The 23,197-nt window shown below is 34.8% G+C and overlaps 1 protein-coding gene across 1 annotated transcript in view; it reads left to right on the top strand.

The window, feature by feature from the left end:
* Window positions 1-22,948, top strand: part of LOC128551552 (uncharacterized) — a 54,630-nt gene extending 31,682 nt beyond the window's left edge. The window contains exons 20-39 of the mRNA XM_053532454.1: window positions 1,322-1,503; window positions 2,045-2,148; window positions 2,284-2,555; window positions 2,871-3,026; window positions 3,673-3,713; window positions 4,323-4,414; window positions 4,724-4,904; window positions 5,254-5,337; window positions 6,152-6,308; window positions 6,592-6,758; window positions 7,870-8,020; window positions 10,368-10,534; window positions 11,025-11,081; window positions 11,793-11,949; window positions 18,975-19,141; window positions 19,976-20,077; window positions 20,398-20,600; window positions 20,947-21,082; window positions 21,556-21,823; window positions 22,418-22,948. Coding sequence (XP_053388429.1) covers window positions 1,322-1,503; window positions 2,045-2,148; window positions 2,284-2,555; window positions 2,871-3,026; window positions 3,673-3,713; window positions 4,323-4,414; window positions 4,724-4,904; window positions 5,254-5,337; window positions 6,152-6,308; window positions 6,592-6,758; window positions 7,870-8,020; window positions 10,368-10,534; window positions 11,025-11,081; window positions 11,793-11,949; window positions 18,975-19,141; window positions 19,976-20,077; window positions 20,398-20,600; window positions 20,947-21,082; window positions 21,556-21,823; window positions 22,418-22,592 — 3,019 coding nt within the window. The 3' untranslated portion in view covers window positions 22,593-22,948. The remainder of the gene's footprint in view (window positions 1-1,321; window positions 1,504-2,044; window positions 2,149-2,283; window positions 2,556-2,870; window positions 3,027-3,672; window positions 3,714-4,322; window positions 4,415-4,723; window positions 4,905-5,253; window positions 5,338-6,151; window positions 6,309-6,591; window positions 6,759-7,869; window positions 8,021-10,367; window positions 10,535-11,024; window positions 11,082-11,792; window positions 11,950-18,974; window positions 19,142-19,975; window positions 20,078-20,397; window positions 20,601-20,946; window positions 21,083-21,555; window positions 21,824-22,417) is intronic.
* The last annotated feature ends 249 nt before the right edge of the window (window positions 22,949-23,197 follow it).

The raw sequence follows: 23,197 nt of genomic DNA, 5'->3' as shown, positions 1-23,197 counted from the left end.
TGGCGCGTTTGCAGGGCGCCAGAACGCCAGGACGCCAGGACGACAATTATACGCGCCAAGACGACAAACAAGGCATTTGTCGTTCTGGCGGGTGCGCCAACACGCTGAATTGGGAAGTTGTCGTCCTGGCGTTCTGGCGTCTTAGCGCGTTTGCAGGGCGCCAAGACGCCAACACGCCAGGACGACAATTATACGCGCCAAGACGATAAAATCCATATTTGTCGTTTTGGCGCGTTCATTTGGCGTGTTGGCGCGTCGGCGTTTGCAGGGCGCCAAGACGCCAACACGCCAGGACGACAATAATATGCGCCAAGACGACAAAATCCGTATTTGTCGTTTTGGCGCGTTCATTTGTCGTCTTGGCGTGTTGGCGCGTTGGCGGGGGCGGGGGCGCCAAGACGCCAACACGCCAAGACGACAAATGAACGCGCCAAAACGACAAATATGGATTTTGTCGTCTTGGCGCGTATAATTGTCGTCCTGGCGTGTTGGCGTCTTGGCGCTCTGCAAACGCGCCAACACGCCAGAACGAGATGGCAGAAATCAGCCACCATATTTACCTGACCGATACACCATACAGTATTTTTGCCTAGAAGCACCGGGTTCATTCTAGACTAGCCACTAGACTGATAATAAAGCTAGCTATTTCTACATGTTCTCCATTTTTGTCTAATTCCATTTCGTAGAGACAAAAGCCAGTCTATTTAAGATATTTTCACGGAGGAATGATGTTAAAATTATCATGATATTGGGCATAGACCGGCTCAGTTCACTACATTAAACCATAAAAATGTAAAAAGATATATCATAGTCTAGAAGCTAGTCTAGGTTCATTCCAGTTGTGTTTACCTGCGTTTGCAAAAGTCAAATGACGTCACAGCCATCATTCGGGGCAAGAAAAAGTTCATACTGTGAAAAAATACGGAAGATGAAATGGGCTTAAATTAAGGTTGTCTGTTAACATTCGTTTTAAAAATACCAGCTCATAAGAAATTTTCAATCGAGGGTAATGTAGTAGTAGATTGTCAATAACAGATATACAGCCTAAAGTCAGCCAGGTTTAAAAGTCAGTGGATCTAACATTAAATTAGATAATGATGATAATAAAATTAGAGAACATGAAAATATATTACTTTTTTATAAAACAAATCTTAAAAATGCAAAGTAAAATTGTTGGCGATGAAATATGAAGAAAAGTTTTAAAAATGGTTTTGTTGACAGCTTTGTTTATCCTTTGAAGTTCAGTGTTGGTTTTACTCCTAAAACTTCACCGTAGTTTACTTTATTATTTTTTCTCCAAACTAAAACACAATTATTTAAGATTTCAAGGACAAGCTTGGATCGACACGCTCAATATTGGCTCAGGAGGAAGGTGGAAACTCGTGGTGAAAGCAAATCTCAGCGTAAGGAGCGATACGGGAAGAATAAATTCCTCTCCCACTGCAGAAATAACACCTATAGTGAGGCTACAGTATGGTTGTAACCACACGATAACAATACCAGGTATCAGTTCTTGACCATTGAACTTAAATAAACAACTTATACTCCATTGACAAGAAATACAAGAAGAAACTTAAAGAAGGCAGATCTAACTGTAGTTAATGATCAGCACTTTTGTTCAGACATAATAATTATATCTTATTCCCGCCGGTTCGTCTCAAAAGGTGTAAGGACATTGATATAAGACCATTTGTAGAATAATTTTAACTTTGAGCATCATTTTAGAGATTCTCTGAAATGGATAGAATACCAACCAGTTTGAACCAATATGAATAGCCCCTCAGCTATTTGTGCCTATAATCCATCGGAAATCGTACGAAAGACAGATGCACTTCAGTAAGTTACAAATCTGCCTAGACGTTTCAAATTCAAAATGACAAGTACCGGTATGCGGCTTGCTCGCTATTTGGCGTAGGTCCGTCGTAAAAATACCAGCTTCAGCTTTGTTGTTTTTCTTGCCACTTTAAAACAGTCTTGTTACAAAAAGTAATCATTTAAAACTTTCCCGATCAAGAATAACTCTAACCCAATATCGTGATTTCAGTGAAGGACCCTGATCAAGACAGCGTTAAATGTCGTTGGGCTAGTAGTGCCAAAACTGAATGCGCAGCTGTTTGTAATGCTTTTCCTAATGCATACCTTGATTCTGTAAGTAAACGTTTCAGTTCCTATATTTAAAATTGCGTAAACAAAATACCCCGTATGTGGATTTTTCTCAGGTTTGAAATACTGAAAAGAAACAAAATTTAAAATTCTTTACATTTTATTTTCTATTTTATACAGGACATGTGCACGTTATCATATGATGCCCGTTATTCTCGTGGCTGGTACGCAGTTGCAATTCAAGTTGAGGACTATGCAAGACCGTATGACAGCTCACCCTTAAGTAGCATACCAGTACAGTTTCTTGTCCAGGTTTATCAGTCAAGTGATTCATGTACAGTAAGACCTGAACTGATTGACCCGTCGCCACAAGATGGTGACTGCATTGTTGTTCGCAAAAATGAAACATTTGAAACAACAATTACAGCTCACATAAGAGGATATAACAGAAGGTAAATAAATTTTTATATATCTTATACAATCTGTATATTTTCTTGTTTTTAAACCGGATCTTTCGGTATTATACATGCTATTCAATTACGAAATGACCGTGAGCGTAAGATATTCATATCAGATAACAATATCTTATGAAGTATGTTTATAACATGATGAAGGGTTCTTTGTGATTAAAAGATATGCAAATTATGATAGTCAAATGACATGTCAGACCCATTCCTTCCTGATATCATTTATACGACAACAATTGAGTGGTCCAAATTCCAGCCACCGATATGACAGTAACGTGTATAAACCTTTCAAGTGTTTAGTATTTCAGAGATAAAAACCGTATCGCCGCTTGGGATGGTTAAGTCACCATTGATGCAAATAAATTCAACCACTTGGCAGGTCAATGTCACATGGGCACCGACTGCTATCAATGATACGAGCAACGTGTTTTGTTTCACAGCGACGGACACATCCGGGTAAGGCGAACGGTTGTACCCGGTATTGGCGTTGTTTCTATAAATAATCATGATGCATGGTTCACAATTCTTTTTGGTTGTACCTGCTTGATTTGCAAACAGCTATGGTTAGAGAGTGAAATTACTTGTGCGTTATTCAGTGAATACTCTGGAAGGAATAAGCACCTGATGAAATATTGCCTCAGAAGTTTTAGAATTGGTCGACATCGTACAATGTGTTATGGTCTTTTTTTTAAAACTTTTGTGCACATTAGTGATATTGATTTATTGTTGCACTGTATGCTCTTACTGATCTTGCAATGCCATTCTCAATGTAAACATTTTTTATCTAATATGAGTAAATAAACATTTAGTGTCATAATATCTGCATTGTTTATTGTTTTCGAATAACATGTTCGTACTAAATTACGAACTGATTGATACGCCCGTATCAGAAAAATGTGTTTATCTTGATTTCTCAACTGACAGATTATCGTTAAGTGTTGGTTGTTTGTTTTGCCTATCAATTCTTTATGTTAAAATGTTAAAAAGAAACATTTCAATCCCTTTTTTATACAGTCTCATTATAATGCGAAATTGTATATACTGCTGAAAAAACAGCAGATATTCTAAACCATGACTCATTAAAATAATCTTTATTTCAAAGGCAACAGAGTGAGAAAAGATGCATCACATTGTTATCTGGAGGTATGCACTTACTTAGCAAGGCATCATAATTATTGACGTGTTATCCTATGTTAATACAGATCATGGCATAACGTTGACGTACTAACGCAAATATACAGCTTAAATATAACTTTTCAGTCACAATTTTATCCGGTGATGTGTTTATTTATGTTTAAACGGTATATCAGTGCATCATATTCTTATGCGTAAGAGCCCGCCCGCTTATCTCAATAGGGAGAGCGCAGATCTGCGGACCGCGGGGTCGCGAGTTCGGTCCCCTGGCGAGGCGTATGTTCGCTGTGACGACTTGATAAAAGAATTTGTGTCTGACATTATTCGTCCTCCACCTCTGATTCATGTGGGGAAGTTGGCAGCTACTTGCGGAGAACAGTTTTAAGATCAGAATTCAGGAACACCGGATAGGTTAATTACCCGCAGTTACATAAATATGAAAAAAAGAAATGCTGTTTAAAAAGGGTTAAAGCCAAAACAAACCAACAAAATTACGGTATTTAGTAATTATGTAGATATCAAGCTGTTCATTTTAACGTTTATGGCATAAGAACTTATAATCCAATTTGTATTATTAACTTTAAAATATCTAGTAGTTTACATAAGGGTATTTTACAGTTTCAAGACCGATGTTTCTCGATGGTTTTCAAGGGCCAACAGGCATGGTATCTCCAGACCAAAGACAATGGAGTGTTATGGTAGATAGACCGGTAAGTATTGCAAAATAGAGTCTGTATTTTTCTGCTCTTTCTTTTTTCCATGAATGATCACTTCGAAGAATAGAAAGCAACCAAGCAAAACAATAGAAGACCCAGCTTGACGTAGTCTGTTTACGAGTAATGAAATATACAACACCCCTCACGTCCCCTAGCACTGGCTTAAGTGGTTCACTGTCATCTAGGAGCATTGAATGGACGGATTCAATGATATGAAAATATAACAACGCAGACTCCAAGTACGGGGAGACATTTTCGGCCGTCACACAGAACACAAATGTACTCTACTCTCTCTATTTTCAGTTCATTCGTGGTTCACCACATTCCTATATCAGATTGTTCAGTGAAAGAGGTTCTTTACTTGAGAATATTGACGCTTCAAGCAGAAACCGAGTTACCGTGAATGCTTATAACAACTCTTTGGAATTTAGAACGTCCACAACTTTTTATGAGAATCAGACATACTATTTCCTTTTCGATTCTGGTGAGAATGGTTGAAATTTGTCTCATATCATATCGAAATTTACTACTGTCTATTTTATATTTGCTGCATTGTTTTATGTGGCATTGCTTGTTTTCTTATATAAATAATCTACAATTTTACGATGAAAATGAATATGAATATAGGAATATAATCTTTTAATGAAGAAATTTCTAGCAATTATGCTCTGTGCTCACATTTATTTCAGGCACATGATATTTAAAAAGTATGACACATTTTGCAAAACTGCGTATATTTAGAAATATGGAAAGGGTGACACAGGTTCGGAATTAAATATCAGCAGGAATTATGATCATTATGTAGAAAATAGATTGCTTTGATCTATTCGCAGGTGTGATAAGGAGTAATTCATATTGCGGAACCGAATCAGATTCTGAGGAAATACATGACCAATACTTCTGGAGATTTTATATAGGTAGTTTCTCATAAGGGTATTTTAATTAATTGTTATTTGTACAGTTAGTCACATCCATCAAAGTTTCGACACAGTCCCCAAAAATAGCAAACGATAGTAGACATCCGTTATACGCTGACAATGCCCAGTTGTAATGTGCAACAATACTGCCGGCTCGTCTCAGCCAGACAGTATTACGATAGGTTTTTCCTATAAAATTAGCTTAAACAAATCAGGAAATGCAGGGAGTTCCAACTTATTTGTATGAAGTCGATGGGGGAACAATGAAAAGTCAAAATCAAAAGGCGATTCGAGTATGAAAATTCACTGATAGGAACTAGGTTTCCTGCATATTATTTTTTTTTCTCCAAAAGTGACCGGTGACACAGAAAGGAACAAATGAACAGAAAGTGTTCATTAGTGGGGAAACTGAACGGAGCAAGTTTGTTTCCATTCATGTCTGTCATCTCATACTGAAGTCAAAGCTAGCCGCTTTCTAGGTTTTTGGAAAACCAACATTGTCCTTTTTGGAAGAATATTTTATTTAAAATTATATGACCAGCAGAAGGAAGTTTTGCCTAAGATAGTTAACAGGTTACATTTCATACAGTTTCTTGAAGTTTATGGACTTTAATTTAACTTTTATAAATGTTTGTAGCTTAACAAAATAATCAAGTTTTCATTCAAACAAAGTCACCGTAGGAGAAATTAAGTTCAGATTAAGAGACTTAAAATTACTTATGTCTGTATCAAGCAGGATATCAGCGCAGACACTCCAAATTGTTGTAAGTTCTTTGCGATTCAGTTAGTACTACCAAAGTGATGTTTGTTTTAGACAAAGTCCCTGTTCGCCTCGTAAACGGACCGAACCAGTATTCTGGGAGAGTAGAAGTGTACCACGGTGGAGCATGGGGTACAGTTTGTGATGACAGTTTCGATCGAAGTGATGCCGAAGTAATTTGCCGAATGTTAGGAATGCTCAGTAACGACAGGTAATTTTAAACCAACGAACGTATATTATGAAAAAAATATTGCAAATAAGTAGCAACAGCGTGCATTAGTTTCATATGTTTACATGATGAAAATAATTTGTGTGTCTGTACCTTACTGAATTTAGGAGATCGGTAATGAAAAAGTCGTTCCTTTATTTCAAATTAAAAAAAAGGAATGAATTCGTTAAAATATTTAATTGACAACTTAGTTAGATGACTTTTTAACATCTTGATCTCTGAATGAGTATTGTCTTGTTTAAAATGTATTTAAATATCTCTTAAGCTATATAGAAGCGTTTCAACAAGCACATTTCGGCCAAGGTAGTGGGAGAATAGTCTTAGATGACCTAAATTGCTATGGTGATGAAAACAGCGTTGACGAGTGCAGATCATCTGGTTGGATGAACGAAAACTGTGGTCACGGAGAAGATGCCGGTGTCTCATGCCATAGTAAATTATCTTGTCTCTTATGTTGAAGTTTTTGAAAATATAAAGAAGATCATAAAGTGTCATTGTATTTGGTTTGGTAAATGAAAAGTTTAAGATGTAGTTTAATTCAAATCGGTTGCAAAATTCCTTCTGCAAAAAATAATTATGCTAAAAAGAGAGGAAAGATATTGAATAAGTTGTGACAGGTACTTGAACTCACGGGTGCCCGTCCAGTCTTGGTGACCATGTGGATGCCCCCTACCCCCAAAAAGTTAAAAGCCACTGTTTTAATCCTAAAACGAAAAAAAAAAAAAATGGAAAAAAAATGTCCTATATATAGACTTCTCTTATGTGGAAAAGGTGCTTGTGTTGCCGTAACGCTATGGAGATTTACTAGGACAAACTGTGGAACAATCAGTGTCCAGTTCAGTAACAGCTGAGGCTACCTTGCTGCAATTTACACATCATGCATTTATAAAACAGTAATCAATCTTGATCTGCCTAGTAAACAGCCTTAAATGACTTACATTTAAATTCAAACAGGCCAAATTGTCTAGACACTTGCAAAATAACAGTGACGATCGGCCATTTTGTTTCAAAACGAAAGTAGAAAACCTATTCCGTTGTTGGCGTCTTAGAATTTACATGTAACTGTAAATTTTTAAAGGTTGTATACTAGGTAGAATAGGATTGATTACTGTTTTCTAAATGTCCGATGTGTAAATGGCAGCAGGGTAGCTTGCATTGGTACTGAACTTGACATTTTGGTTGTTCCACAGCGTGTCCTAGTAAACCTCCATAGCATTACGGCAACACAAGCACCTTTTCCATATAAGAGTATATATAGGGGAAAAAAAATTCAATTTTTTTTTTCGTTTTAGGCTTTTTTTGGGAGGGGGATGCACCCATATGGGCACCAAGACTGGACGGGCACCTGTGCTTGAACTAGATAGTTTAGAAACATCAAAATAAAATTGTAAGTGAATTGTGTTATACTTACTGAACAAATTTCGTAAACATCGTTTCCTGTTGGACGTGTAGAATATATTTAATAGGATCTGACAGTTAAATTTGCGCAATCGTTGCATTTGCTTTCCGTGTATCATAATAAAATAACGTCCTTTATCTACAGCCACCATACGTCTAGTAAATGGGTACAATACATATTCTGGTCGGGTAGAGGTATACCATGATGGTATATGGGGAACAGTATGCGATGATGGCTTTGGTCTTTATGAAGCAAGAGTTGTCTGCAGACAGCTAGGAATTTATTATGGAGATAGGTAATATAATGTACTTGTACAACTGGTTTTAGATAACCGATGACCTTCTTGTACATATTGCTTATACAAAAATGTGCAAACCTCATTCACCGCTTGTTTTGTAATTTACAACATACACTTGGCACGATATATCCAGTTCGACACATATTAACGCATCGAATAGATATTCTGCTGATAACATCTTTTTACCATAGTAACGTTACGATAGATGTGCACTAGTCCTTCGATGTATTATTTCTTGATGATTAATGTTTTGTTCAGAATAAAAGCTTAACATGTTCATGTTCGGGTTTCACATACCCTGGTGTTTACATAACAATGTCATCCGTTTATTAACTTGCCCTGTGCTATTGGGGGTGGGGGGGGGGGAACTTTAATTGCTGTGCCTTTTATATCCGGCCACAAACCATTCCAGTGCAATGCATATATGGTTTTTCTTTCATATTGCGATTAAATAAACACGCAACTTGATGTCTCAAACTCTTTGTTTGTGACCCATTCCAGTGCAATGCATATGTGGTTTTTCTTTCATATTGCGATTAAATAAACACGCAACTTGATGTCTCAAACTCTTTGTTTGTGACCCATTCCAGTGCAATGCATATGTGGTTTTTCTTTCATATTGCGATTAAATAAACATGCAACTTGATGTCTCAAACTCATGGTTGTATGCAGCTGCACTTTTCAGGATTTTGGATAAGTCTTTAGTATTTAGGTTAATAGTGAAGATGTATTTTCTATTTACTTTGTGTAAACTTTGTCTTGTTTTAATTTAACTTTTCATATTTCACATAATTCACATATATTATTTTTTATTAAAACATTTACGTTACTCTTTAAGGTTGCTGATCAGATATGATATCGTAGACTAAATTAGCTCACATTAACCAATCTCTATGAAATAGCACGTCTGACTTATGTCGTTTTTTTATTTGCTTGGTAGCTTTTGCTTTGTTTAATTGCTTTTGATGTATGCTTTGTTCTTCATGTTTAGCTACTTTAATTGTATATCTTTCTTTCCTTGTTTAGTTGACTTAGATGTATGCCTTGTTCTCCATGTTTAGCTGCTTTAGTTATATACCTTGCTTTCTTTGTTTAGTTGCTTTAGTTGCATACCTTGCTTTATATTATTTATTATGTAGTAACATGCTTGCATACTATACTTTGAATGTGCAATTGTCATTACTTCATCTTATTATTAATATGCTATGTTTTATGTGTTAGTGTGAAGGAGCTGCTCTGTTCACTTCAGATCTGATCTAAGGTGATATCGTTTAGCAAGTTTCTATTCAGCTTTTTGCGTTTGTTTTGCCCATCAGTTTTTCTTTTTATTCCTGATTATCTTGAGCGGTTTTTAGGCCTTTGGTCAAGAGCAGCAGATCTTTCACAGGTTTAACTTCAATTTTATGCTGCTACATGTAATGTGCTCTAACATTGTCTCTTAATTTACAGCTTTCTTACTACATGTTTTAACTGTTTATCCTTGTTATATATAGTCGGTTAAAAAAGCACTTGCCGCTTATGTTGTACTGCTTTTCTGTCTTGCCAACTTAGAATAAAATTTATCTTATCGTATTTCATTCTGTTCTGTCCATCAAGTGTTGTATCCTCTTAAAGATATGTTACTATCTTCAAATTGTATGTAATCACATCTACGAATATCGTAGTCTAATCTATTATTGTGTTACTATGTGAAGATTTTATGCTTCTTCTCCAAGTGCGGTGTGAACTTGTCTAAATATTGTCCAATAACTTTTAAGCTACGACATGATAATATGTAACATTTCTGAGACAAGTTTAAACAAAACTATTACAATTAAAAACATGAAACGACCAAGACCAAACACCTAAGTTAAACAAAACCACCCACTTGTTTGACAAAATAACAAGCCCATGGAAAAAATGACAAAATAAAAACTTATTATTGCATTTTTTTTTACAACACTTGACAAAACAGAACGTAGACAAGTTCACATTACTCACAGACAAAATCACATACATTTTGACATATTTCGTAGCTATTTGAGAAAATAAGACTATTTTAACAGCACAGTATCAAATTGTTCGACATATGATCTCAATTACAATGTTACCGGTATTGACTAACAAAAGACCAATACTAGTAGTCATTAAGACATTTTTCATTACCTTGGAGAAAAGCTTAGTACGTTTTTACATGTGCTTTTCAAACACATAAGAGAATCAAGCATGAGCATACGTAACTTATAACTACAGTTCACTTTGAAAAAGGTATTTAAACAATAGTTTACCAACTGCACAAAAGTGACCTTATTCTGTATTCGAGATCATTTTACATTTAATAGTACAGCGATAGTTTGTCTTTCAGTCGTACACGAGCTTATTCGACTGCACTCTTTGGAGAAGGTAATGGTAGAATAGCATTGGATGATCTAGGTTGCAGTGGTCAAGAACAATATATTGGGGATTGCAGAACAAAGGCTTGGTTTTCAAATGACTGCAGTCATAGTGAAGATGCCGGGGTAGATTGCAATGGTAAGGTAGATCAGTTTAGAATTATGATACTACCTCCCTTGTTCAGTATAAGCTGTTAGATAAATAGTATACAATATTAATTTTATTGTTGGTCAGATGACCATTTAGAACCATTCTTTAACTGTGCTTTGTTTCCTTTGCTGCAAACTTAAATCGGGGTTTATTAAAATGATATTGAGGAGCTCATTCATATTTCTGTATGCAGATAGTGTAATCGTATCTTTTTAATACTGTTGAATCACAGAAATGATTAAATCTGCCGCATAGGAGTCACAGATACAAAGACAAGCTGTTTAATCGAATAAAAAATAGAAAAAAAAAAGAAACGGTTATATGACATGTGGACATGATCGACATTTGAGGCAGCTTTTATGTATGCTGCTTCGAATGTCAGTCATGTCCACATATATTTTAAAGAAACATACTTATTGTATCTAATTGTGTTTGATTAAATGAAATGTATTATTAAAAAAATGGTTTCTTTCGTCAGCGGATGAAATAACTACCTCACCCTGGTGGTACAGCCACGGCGCAGAAACAACTGAAGGTAAACGTTTTCTAGTTTTATAATTACGTCTAAATGTTCTACTGTTATTCTGAAAACAATTACGTCTATAAATTGTAGGAAATCACATATTTCTTTTTACTTACGTATAATTCTTTAATAATGACCTGGTATTCTATCTTTTTCACCGAAGTACACGAAAAGTAATAAATCTTGCGTTGTCGTAGGGAGACTTTGGGTGGGGAATCATTTCTTCATGTAATCTTTTACTTTGCTTCATCTGCTTTAACCCTTACCCTGCTAAATTTCTATCATGAACTTGTCCATCTTTCAATTCGTACAGTACCATTAACTGTTAAAAGGATGTGCAGGCTGATCTTGGTCTGCACAGGTTTCAAAGGCAGAATCACTTGCCACCAGCAGACTAAGGGTAAAGGATACAGCAGGAAACATAATTGCCATATGATAAGTTTTTGTGTCATTCTAAAGATGGAATTTGTAGATGATTAAAATGGTTTCCTTTCGTTTTGAAAACAATCTGAATGTGTTACTATATCGATGTTATGTAAAACAGTGATAAGGTCAGTAATGTTACTGTCAAAAGAATTATTTCAAGATCGACTGGTATAGCTTATTTGTCGCATATTAAGTTTTATATACAACGGGTATTCATCTTTTAGGTATGTCCGCCTATATTCGGTTTCGCTTATTTACTTTTTAAGGTTTGTGATTACTGAGTTATCATATTTTAAGTTCAAACACCAATACGACTTGTAAATGGACCAACATACTATTCTGGACGTGTAGAGATCTACCACAATGGGGCATGGGGTACTGTGTGTGACGACAACGTTAATATCACAACAGTCAAGGTCATCTGCAAAATGCTCGGATATTACATGGGTGGCAGGTAAACAGTCTTTGTAAGTATGTCAATGATGAGCGGTGTGTGTCTTTGTAAGTATGTCAATGATGAGCGGTGTGTTTCTTTGTAAGTTTGTCAATGATGAGCGGTGTGTCTCTTTGTAAGTTTGTCAATGATGAGCGGTGTGCCTCTTTGTAAGTATGTCAATGATGAGCGGTGTGTTTCTTTGTAAGAATGTCAATGATGAGCGGTGTGTCTCTTTGTAAGAATGCCAATGATGAGCGGTGTGTTTCTTTGTAAGTATGTCAATGATGAGCGGTGTGTTTCTTTGTAAGTATGTCAATGATGGGCGGTGTGTTTCTTTGTAAGAATGTCAATGATGGGCGGTGTGTCTCTTTTAAAGTTTGTCAATGATGAGGGGTGTGTCTCTTTGTAAGTTTGTCAATAATGAGCGGTGTGTCTCTGTGTAAGTTTGTCAATGATGAGCGGTGTGTCTCTTTGTAAGTTTGTCAATGATGAGCGGTGTGTTTCTTTTTAAGTATGTCAATGATGAGCGGTGTGTTTCTTTGTAAGAATGTCAGTGATGAGCGGTGTGTTTCTTTGTAAGTTTGTCAATGATAAGCGGTGTGTTTCTTTGTAAGAATGTCAATGATGAGCGGTGTGTCTCTTTGTAAGTTTATCAATAATGAGCGGTGTGTTTCTTTGTAAGATTGTCATTGATGAGCGGTATGTTTCTTTGTAAGTTTGTCAATGATGAGCGGTGTGTTTCTTTGTAATTTTGTCAATGATGAGCGGTGTGTTAATCAGTTTTGAAATTTTCTAAAATATCTATATTTTTGCAAGGAGCGGATAAAGTCGCTGACTTGAAATCACTTATCCCTAACCGTCGTGAGTTTGAACCCTCGCTTGGGACGTACAATTCTTCATTAGACGAAGCATACAGCTTGCTTTCGGTAAGTTGGTGGTTCTCCTGGGCGCCCACCCATGGCTGAAACTTTGCTAGGCGGGTGACGCAATGTTGGTGTGACGTTTAACCCCCACACATTATTTTTTCACGTTTTATAAAACAAGCATATATTATTATTGTTACTTGAGTTTAATAATTATCTAGCTGTGCCTATTTATTTAAACGTTTGGATCAACGTGACCTAGTAGTTAATTGGCGATGTAGTGCTGACAGATCGCTGTCAAAAGACCGTTGAAATTGGCGCATCATTTGAAAATCGAGGTTCCCGAAGTGCGCGTATGTTTTTAATGAGCAGCTGGGCTCCTTAACAAAACTGATTTTGGGACTTCCACTTCCGTTGGTTGAAAACATGGCGTGAGAGCTACCTTGTCATTTTCTATTATAATCGGCGAACTAAGAATATTTTTAAAAACCATTTAAATCGAAAATTTTGGTTTATTTTGTGACAACATGTATAAACAATTTCAATAAGATAAATAATGGTCAAATCACGGCGGACAGTCAACACGGCGGCCATTTGTCCTGCCGCAGGGTACATGTGCTTAAGGCCGCTGACTTTCGAATATTTTACCCATTATCTCTTCATGTTCGAACTTGACTTGGTGTCAAAAAGGTTTATGCTGGCTTGCTAGTGTTTGTACGCTTGTATATCTGTCCTTGCTTAAAACAAATTTCGTAGAGTCATCACGGGTGATCCTCGACGATATGACATAGATACTGTTGTGACAAACAATGTTGTATAAGAAAAAGGCTGCACGTGGTTTATTGTCTTGATTATCATGACTAATAGTTTTCATGCGTAGGATTTACCCTAATGGTTAAGAACAGCGAAGTGTGGCAGTTGAGATGACAATCCATAAAAAGGCCTATCTAAATAAATTCTAATATGCTGATTGAAATATTGTGGTAATAAAAACCTGATGGACTTAGCTTATCGGAGTAGTAACGAACCTGAGATTTGACGTCCGCTCGTCAATAAGTATTTATTTAAGGACACACTGAGGAGTGAACTGGCATCGTTTTTTATTTCATATATCTCACCATATAGTCCTCTATCAGATGCCAAAAATGAATTCAAAATTTCATATATAAAACCTTCAAATGATGACTGCGGGATAAACAGGAAACACCTGACATGTGTTTTCATTAACACCTTTCTGATAAAACAGCAAAACTACAGATTTTATCTTGGCCCTGTTCCAACCATTGGCTTAGCATGGAATCTGAATAATGATAATGTGGCCATCCATGGCTCTAGAAGGAGCGTTAATGGGAGTTTTGATGTAAGCCACATCATACGAGTAACCAGGCATATGTAATGGATGTTGGAAGGCTGTATTGGTCATGAGACCTTATTGTTTTGTAAGTAGGTCTGAAAATGTTCGAGCTGCCAACCAATCAATACTTGGGTTTGTAGAATGAAGCAGTCCGGTTTGAGAGCAGAATATTAAAGGATGGTCAGTCTTTGTCGAAGGAGGAAACTAAGGATACAGTTCATAAGGATATTGCATAAAAATAGCAGACTGCTTTTAAGATGATATATAAAAGTGTTTTACAGTTTTCTAATAAATTAACCCAGTATTGAATATATCAATTTTAATTCATTGGAGAAGGAAACGGATAATAAAAAATAATTGATTTGTCTGTAACTATTTTCTGACAATCTTGAAATCACTTTGATAGTGTATAGGACTTCCACATGCATACAAAAGTCTGGCTTATTTGAAATATATATGAGAGAGTTAAATCTGTTTGAAATTTGCAATAGTCTTTTACACATTTTGTTATCTTAACAGGACTTTCTTAATAAAATCTTATTTAAAAAGTACCATGGCATAGATTAATCTTTCCCCGTCAATTTTGGCATGATTTTTATTTCTTTTTAAAGTGGAACAAAGAAGATGTTAAGCATGACACCAATCACTCCTTAGCGTGTCCTTAAGAGATAAGTTGTGTCACGTAGCACAACACAAACACGAGTCTGAACGTTTTTGATATTTATTTGCACAGTGGAATATTTCGTACATAACTTTCATAATTCATTTTGTAACTTCTTAAGTCTTAACAAGTGTCATATTTAAAACCTAACTTAATATCTACGAGACCCATTCCTAGGTCTAAGTCCAGCCGGACTTCTAAGCCCTTCTGACTCGAGATATCTAAACATCAATATATAGTAATTCTCTAAGATCAGTTGACAATTTGACGTATAAAACGTGTGGGTTTGATATAATAAACAATTACATAAATGCACCAACAATATATCAACTTGACAGGTGTGTAGCTGGTGTACTGTCTAACCTAACTGATTATTTTACACTCGTTACCCACCGAAAGAAAAAATTTGAATTACAAATTTAAATTTTTTTAGACTTGAAGTACTATCTCTCGCCTTACAATATGACATGTAGAATAATATTTAATATGATCAAGAACATTAGAATACTATCTGAAGGAATGATATTAAAGAACAGTGTTAAAGAAAAAATCTTAAGTCATTTATAAAATTAATGATAAACAAGAACAAAGGAGAATAGTATTTAAAACTAAACAATTTTCACATTTCATAAAAAGTCTGTTTTATTTTATATCGGCCTTTGTAGTGGCACTTCTCCTTTCTTCCTCCAAGACTTTTTCTTTAACCCGTGTTACATCCATATTTCACAAAACCAATATCTGTAAAATAAAGCAAAACACAGGTGAGCATCTTTTAGAATATATGCTATATAAGAGTTAGGAAAAAGATAACAATTTCGTTTAATAACATTGCTAAATTGCCTGTAATTATTGTGGCGTGTATAGAAATTTGTCATGATACTTAAATTTCACTTATTTATACAAAGATTTTAATCAGCACATTCATCTTACTTTCGAATATTTTGATATTTGCTACAGATCTTAAATAAATAGTAAAATCGATATGTAATGACCAAAATGTATTAATTATGTATTGATAAGTAGAAAGAAAGGAAAGATAATTAGTTGGGTTTTTTTTTTAGTGTTCTGTAATTTTCCAGCTGGACCATTTTCTTCGCCAAACTCCACAGGCTTCCCAGCATTTTCAATCCACTTCGCCATTGTCGCTTGGTTTCGCCATCGATCCTTCTACACATTTGTCTTTTGGTTTCGGCATCCTTCTACAGCGTAACGCATCACCAACAATCTCTGTAGCTAAGAATCTTCCGTTATAGGCCATAACGTTGTACCGCACTCTCCAAGTTTTTGATGTTCATCCATCTAATTTCATTTGCTAACTTCTGAAATTATCTAGAGTTCTCCAAGTTATAATATTATTGTTTCATTAAGTAATGTCCAATATTTCAGATGACCACCGAAAATACACTTCATGTTATTATATTGTTCCCAAAAACTGCATGTTTACAAATTGTCATAATACACAAATGCAAATGTCATCATTTTGCTTTGACAGGTACTTCCTAATATGTAACCGTTACACGTAATTAGTCTCCCTTTGGCTATTATATAATGACAGTCCACAATATGACAAGACTTATAATGTTGACTTGGAATACACTTTTTCCCATGTTAATTTGACAGTTTGTCGGTATTTTATTTCGGACAGTTCGTATTTTATTCAAGACAGTTCATTCGTACTTTCTTTTCATAAGTGGTATCTGTACTTCGAATAAACCGTTATGTTACCGAAAACCTTACTTCTTTGTACTTTTTACAAGCTGTGTCCTACGTTTTACATTATTCGAAAAATAAAGATATCAGCCAAAATATGTTCATAACAAAAAGCAAAATATGTTCTCAACATAAAAAATGTAAAGATATGATATTTAAGAATGCTTATGAAAGCTTAAAAAAATCTACAAAATTAAGCATTTAGTCATTTCCAAATACAAACAGACATACATACAAAACCAACACCAATATATAACAGAATAACTGTAAATGATTTCTTCCATGATTATATTTACACAATGTAACCTTTCTAGATGATTCAACAGAAATATGATGTCGTCCGCGAGAAAATATAAATTTTCCGACAGAATACCCTGCTTAAAACCCATGAAAGGTAACCTAAAAGTAACAGCACGTTCGACTGTTTTTGCAGCTCTGACAAAAATACTACATCAGGTCTCATAAAACAAAAGTTGTTGAATTTAAAATATCCGGTACACACACGTACCTCATAATGCAATACATGCATCGATTTCATGCTATGATAGTAAGACTCCGATTTAAGATTTCGGAAGACAGTATCTGTGTCTGTATAATAGTATACATCTTACAAAACAACTGGGATCTCAACTTCCAGTCTCACAAAGACAATATTAAGTAACTCTTACTAATAGTATCTCACAATATATATAAATTCAACCTTACTGGAAACCACATGTTCCAGCGACAATATCAAGTCATTTTTGCATAATAAACATATTCTTGTGCCATATCAGGCTTCAAAATATTTCCAGCACAACAGACCAGACCAACCTTTTAATTTACTATGACCTGAAGTAACCATATGGTTAGAAAGATAACCATGTATACATTTATTCAGCAATGACAATTTAACCCAGCAACGCATTTTCATGCATAAAACATCTTAAACACGAATTTCGCATATCTAACTAGTTTTCAGCCGTTCCTTGTATTTTCACATATATTCGTGATGAAATATTACCCATAACCTCAACAGAAACTATTTACAACTCATTTTGCGCATATCTATGACTATACACAAGTTTCATAGGACAATCCATCTTCCTTCATTTAAACAATTTGTCAATGCAGGAATGCTCAAAACTGTTTAAATGTGGCCATAAGGGAAACAAATATCATATGGAACAAGTAAAATAAACATAATATGACAAGTAAAAGTTTCGTAAAACAAATATTTTCACATTTGCATTTCTTAATTCAGTCTCTTGAGTATTTTCGTCAATGCATTGTTTCTTATTGTTTTACATTTTTTTTTAACTATTATTTTACTTTTTTTTTTTAGAATTTTGTATATAATGAGTTAGGTTTTATCATTTTATAAATTTAAATTTCTTTTCGTGTCCAACAATTAATCTAAAAATGAATTTATCTTGAAATTTTGTTCAAAAATAGAAACAAAAATTTGATAAAAGAAAAGACTAGCTTGCAAAATTATACAAGAAGATAGGTAAGATGGTAACTTACAGTTTCTCTTCTTTTGTCTTGGCAGCGTGTCGTCGTTGGCAGTAGTACTTCGCTTCGTAATGTCGCAACAACCCATCTTGAAATTCGACATCCTGTCTGCGGCTCCAAAAATTTAAAGAGGTTGTGTCACGTAGCACAACACAAACACGAGTCTGAACGTTTTTGATATTTATTTGCACAGTGGAATATTTCGTACATAACTTTCATAATTCATTTTGTAACTTCTTAAGTCTTAACAAGTGTCATATTTAAAACCTAACTTAATATCTACGAGACCCATTCCTAGGTCTAAGTCCAGCCGGACTTCTAAGCCCTTCTGACTCGAGATATCTAAACATCAATATATAGTAATTCTCTAAGATCAGTTGACAATTTGACGTATAAAACGTGTGGGTTTGATATAATAAACAATTACATAAATGCACCAACAATATATCAACTTGACAGGTGTGTAGCTGGTGTACTGTCTAACCTAACTGATTATTTTACAGGTCATACAAATTGAACGACAGAATATAATCGGAAAATCTATGTATTGCTATAGCTACTCTATGCCAATCATATTTTGTTATTGACTTTGCATGAACCCCGATAAATAATTTCTTATTACTACATTAGATTTCCTTCCCTTTTGATAACAATTTAATATCACTAAGCGACGTTATGTTACTTTCAATGCCTTTCCTTTAACGATAAATACAAAATGTCCGTCATTAAGGGAGAATGTAAATAAATTTGTTATTAAACTCTTGACTGCCTTCTTTGTTTAACTGACAAACAATTTGAATCATGTTACAATATAAAAGAAGCAATTACATAACAGTATCGTTAGAAAACAGCGATAATTAATCACTGAAGCAGCTACGATTAGACTTTAAAGTATTTTATTATTTTACACAGTATAATATATTGATGTAGGAAATGTGTTTATTTCTCGTTTTTGCTTTAGTTATGGCAAGGCTTACACAGGCGCTTACTTTGGTCAAGGAATAGGTCGTATATTACTGGATAATCTGAATTGCCATGGTTACGAGTCTGATATTACACAGTGTATGACTACTAGTTGGTACACCAATGATTGTAGCCATTCTGAAGACGCGGGAGTCGATTGTCATGGTAACCGATGTATATATTATGTTGCAAATAAGTTTTGCGCAGTTGTAAATATGGTATCCTGCTTGAAACTGAATAATACCAATTGTGACTATTTACACGAGGATTAGTTGTCGCGAGATGTAGGGCCTTGCGAATATAGAGAAAATTAACCCTCGCAAACATTTCTGCTTTTACAGTATATTTTCATAACATGAATGTTATCTTAGAAAACCTTAGCGACGGCTACAAGTTTGCAAGTTCACTTGTGACATTGGGTCTACGTTCATGTTAAAGACGCGCCACAGAATAACTTACCTTTTTGTTTTTCCATGATCGTTATTATACATGCTTTGCATGAAGAAAATGAAAAGTAACAAGTATCAAGTTACAAGTTGACAGTGACATATATAAGGCCAAGGCAATGTATTTAATATCTAAATATATTATTAAATTAATGCAGTAGTATGCATAATATTTGATGTATTATGGTGAGATTAGACCACACTTTGTTTCTACAGTGTAAAATAGTTGCAAGGCTATAAAACTATACTGAAAAGAGGATGACTGAATAAGTTTGCAGATGAAGTTGTGCAAACACATTTATTCAGGAAGGGCCTAAATTGTCAATCAGTCATCTTGTAGAATATCTGTACCAGTATTATCAGAATGATTTGCACGAAGTTCATGTGGGAGGAAAAAGTAGGTCACTAGCTCGTAATGGGTCTTTAAGGTTCGACAGCAAATATATAGATAAACAGACATGTTTTAGTTTATACTTAGTTATAACCTCAGCAGGAGTTTACGTTGTAAACGTGATAACATAAATATGAATTTAACCTGAAAAAATATTTTCAGGTTACATTTATGGAACGGCATTACCAAGATATACAGGATATTACACAAATGTATCTTACGTTACAACTGCTACACGCCGACCATGGTACCTATCTACTGCAGGTATACTAGCTAAATAATTGCTTTTATTTGACAATACCTGTACAAACAATAGCATTTTATCATGGTTAGACGGTAGGTATACAGTGTATAAATGACTTTTGGTTATATAGAAGAATGATATCGCATTTAGTTCGACTGTATTTACTCTTTGCTCACAATCTGTTCTTTTTTATATTGTTTGCTTGTGCAGTGAGGTGCAGTTCTAATCGGATTTGATATTATTTTTTACATGCTAGCAGATTTCTATTTTGATGGATCGTACATTACTATATTCGCGTAATTGTATCCTGATCAAAGTTTTGTTGATGTTTTTAATGAAGGGTATAGTCTGGCTGATGCAATACAAGTGAGTTGTAACGAAAATGGCTGGAACATTAGGGTAAACCTTGCACTTCTTCGAAACATTTATCCAGGATCCGTTGCCTCTGACATATATCTCGGTGAAAATACTTGTACTGGCGTTGAGAGCTGGAATACTGTGACATTCCATCAGGGATTGCATGAATGTCTCACCAGTCAAATGGTAAAATACACATACATGTAGAGTTCTTAGAAATATTTATTACATTATTAGAAAGTCAATTTATATTGAAGTATTTGCATCTGTTAAAAGATCACTTGACAAAGAATGTGATAAAATGATGTTCAGATTGAGAACATAACACATATTTTCTAAGCAGCTTCTTATGTACAGATCAGATCAATATCAAAACAACAGTACTGTTTACAGCGTGACAAGCGTTAAATTAATGAAATAAAGATGCAAAGGTAGACATTCTTTCTCGTGCACAAATGAAACATAAATGGGTTCTTTTTTGTTACGATATCCAATACATGTACATACAGTTGTTTTAAAATCAAATCTGCAGATAAGAAATAACGTTCTAGTGTATAGAAATCAACTGGTTTATGCCCAGCGCGACCCAGCTCATCCATTCATTATCAGACACTACAACTGGACAATTGGTGTTGAGTGTGATGTAGACAGAAACGAAACAAGTTCAGGTACATTGTAACCCTTTAATTGTAAATTGTGGAATATCAGCTGACCAAATACACAAACTACATCAACGCATTGAAAGTATAATATCAAATTGTTAGACAAGTGTAAAATGCTCTTCTAGTATGAAACATTTCTTTCGTATAATGATGATTAAGTTTTTATTGATTCAGAGGCAGCTTGGCATAGAGCAAAGAAACCTTTACTTAAACCTTTTTTATTTTCAAAAGTATTGTGTTTCATTGATGGCTTTGTCCCCAATTTAAAATGTCATTTTCGTGAGCTCTCACCTGCAAAGATAAATTGATAAAGGAAAAACGAGAGCTACCATATCTTTATTATGAACGAAGCATTATATGATCAAGTTGGGAGGCAGAGCGATGTAGAGCCTTGCGCTTGTTCTGTTCAATTTTGCCTTAGATATATCCATTCCTTTTTCCAGTAATGAATGAAAGCTGTTATTTAAATATCTTTTCAGGTCATATTCATCATGACACTGGCAGTACTCCTGTTGAATCCGTTCTTGGATCGAGTCATTATTTTGTCAACATGAGCTTCTTCTCTGACCCCAATTTCATGTATCGTATCCAGGGCAATCCTATTCACGTTGCAGTAGGTACCAAAGTATATGTAAAGGTGTATAGTACCACCTCTGATTGGACGATCAAAATGAAAGTGCACACATGTTACACAAAACCAACGGCAACCGCATCTGATCATTTGAAATATGAGATTATAAAGAATGGGTAAGACGAAACATAATATTTGATACATTTGAGAAGTATTATTTCCGACGGAAATATTTTCTTAATTTTGAAAAAAGTAAATTTAAAGCTACTCAGTCAGAAGCATACTTACAAGGATAAAGTTAGTCAATGAGTTGTAGATAGGAAGTTAGTCATTGAGTTGTAGATAGGAAGTTAGCCATTGAGTTGTAGATTCTTACTGTGATGAGATATCGTAAACTGAGGATGCGATTGCTTTATAACTACAAGAAGCTGGCGTGACAGAATTATTTTGTTATTGTCTGGACCACTTTAAAGCGAATATAATTTAACCAAACTAAAGACAAATGCTACAATTAAGAAGCTGGTGACCAGTTTTAGAAAAGCGACGTGAGACAACATAATTTCACACCGGTTGTTTATTCGGAATACTCTGTCTCATACTTTTAGGTAAAATAAAAATGTATACTTTCATGTTTGCCTGTTAAAGGCGTATAAACATTTTTCTTTTAATTAACAAATGCATTTTGCATCATTGAGCTGGTAAGGAGCTATGCACGACATGAATGTTTATACCATTATGTAATATTTACATTCATATTCTCTTACATTTAGGTGTGAAATGGATTCAAACACACATATCATATCGCAGTCTTCCCATGAAACTCGTTTTGTATTTGAAGATTTTGAATATACCAGCAACCACGAGGGACTTTACGTCTTCTGTGATGCCATCTTCTGTCGTTCCTCCGATTATTCCAGACAGTGTATGCAGACATGTAATCCATGAAAACAACAACAACAACAAGCCTAAAACATCACAATTGTGTTTCTGTGTTAATAATGTAGGAAATGAGAAATCCTGTTTTTACTAGTGTGATTCGTGTTCATTTCAAGAACGGATTAATCATTGAAAAATTTCACTCAACAATTTCATGAAAGGCTTATATGGACTTTGTTTTTAACGTGTCTGTCACAATGAACATATTAATCTATATCATTTTCTTTCTTTTTCCCTATCTTCTGTTTCGGTAATTGTTATCTCGATTTGAAAGTTGTATTATCATTGTTGAAGTTATTACTGTATCCATTGTTATTGATTGTCTTTCTTAATTGTATATATTAAACTGATATGCAGCACCGAAAGTGTTTCTAATCATGTAATTGTGTATAATGTCTTTTTGGGCAGTTGCAGTTGCTTAATTTGACTAAAATAACATTTAAAGCCTTAAAAGTGGAATGTTAATGGTAAAATGATTCTACATTTTGTAAATCTACTGTAAACTTGTTTTATTATTTAGATTAACTACATTCGTCCTATGTATGAAAGGAATTGATGTGAAATATCTGTAGTCTTTCATTTTGCTTGCTTGCATCGGCATCTAAATAAGCTTA

The sequence above is a fragment of the Mercenaria mercenaria genome, unplaced genomic scaffold (assembly GCF_021730395.1).
Source record: "Mercenaria mercenaria strain notata unplaced genomic scaffold, MADL_Memer_1 contig_1260, whole genome shotgun sequence".
Taxonomy (NCBI): Eukaryota; Metazoa; Mollusca; class Bivalvia; order Venerida; family Veneridae; genus Mercenaria; species Mercenaria mercenaria.
The sequence above is the reverse complement of the archived record's forward strand: the minus strand, read 5'-3'. Positions and strand labels throughout refer to the sequence as shown.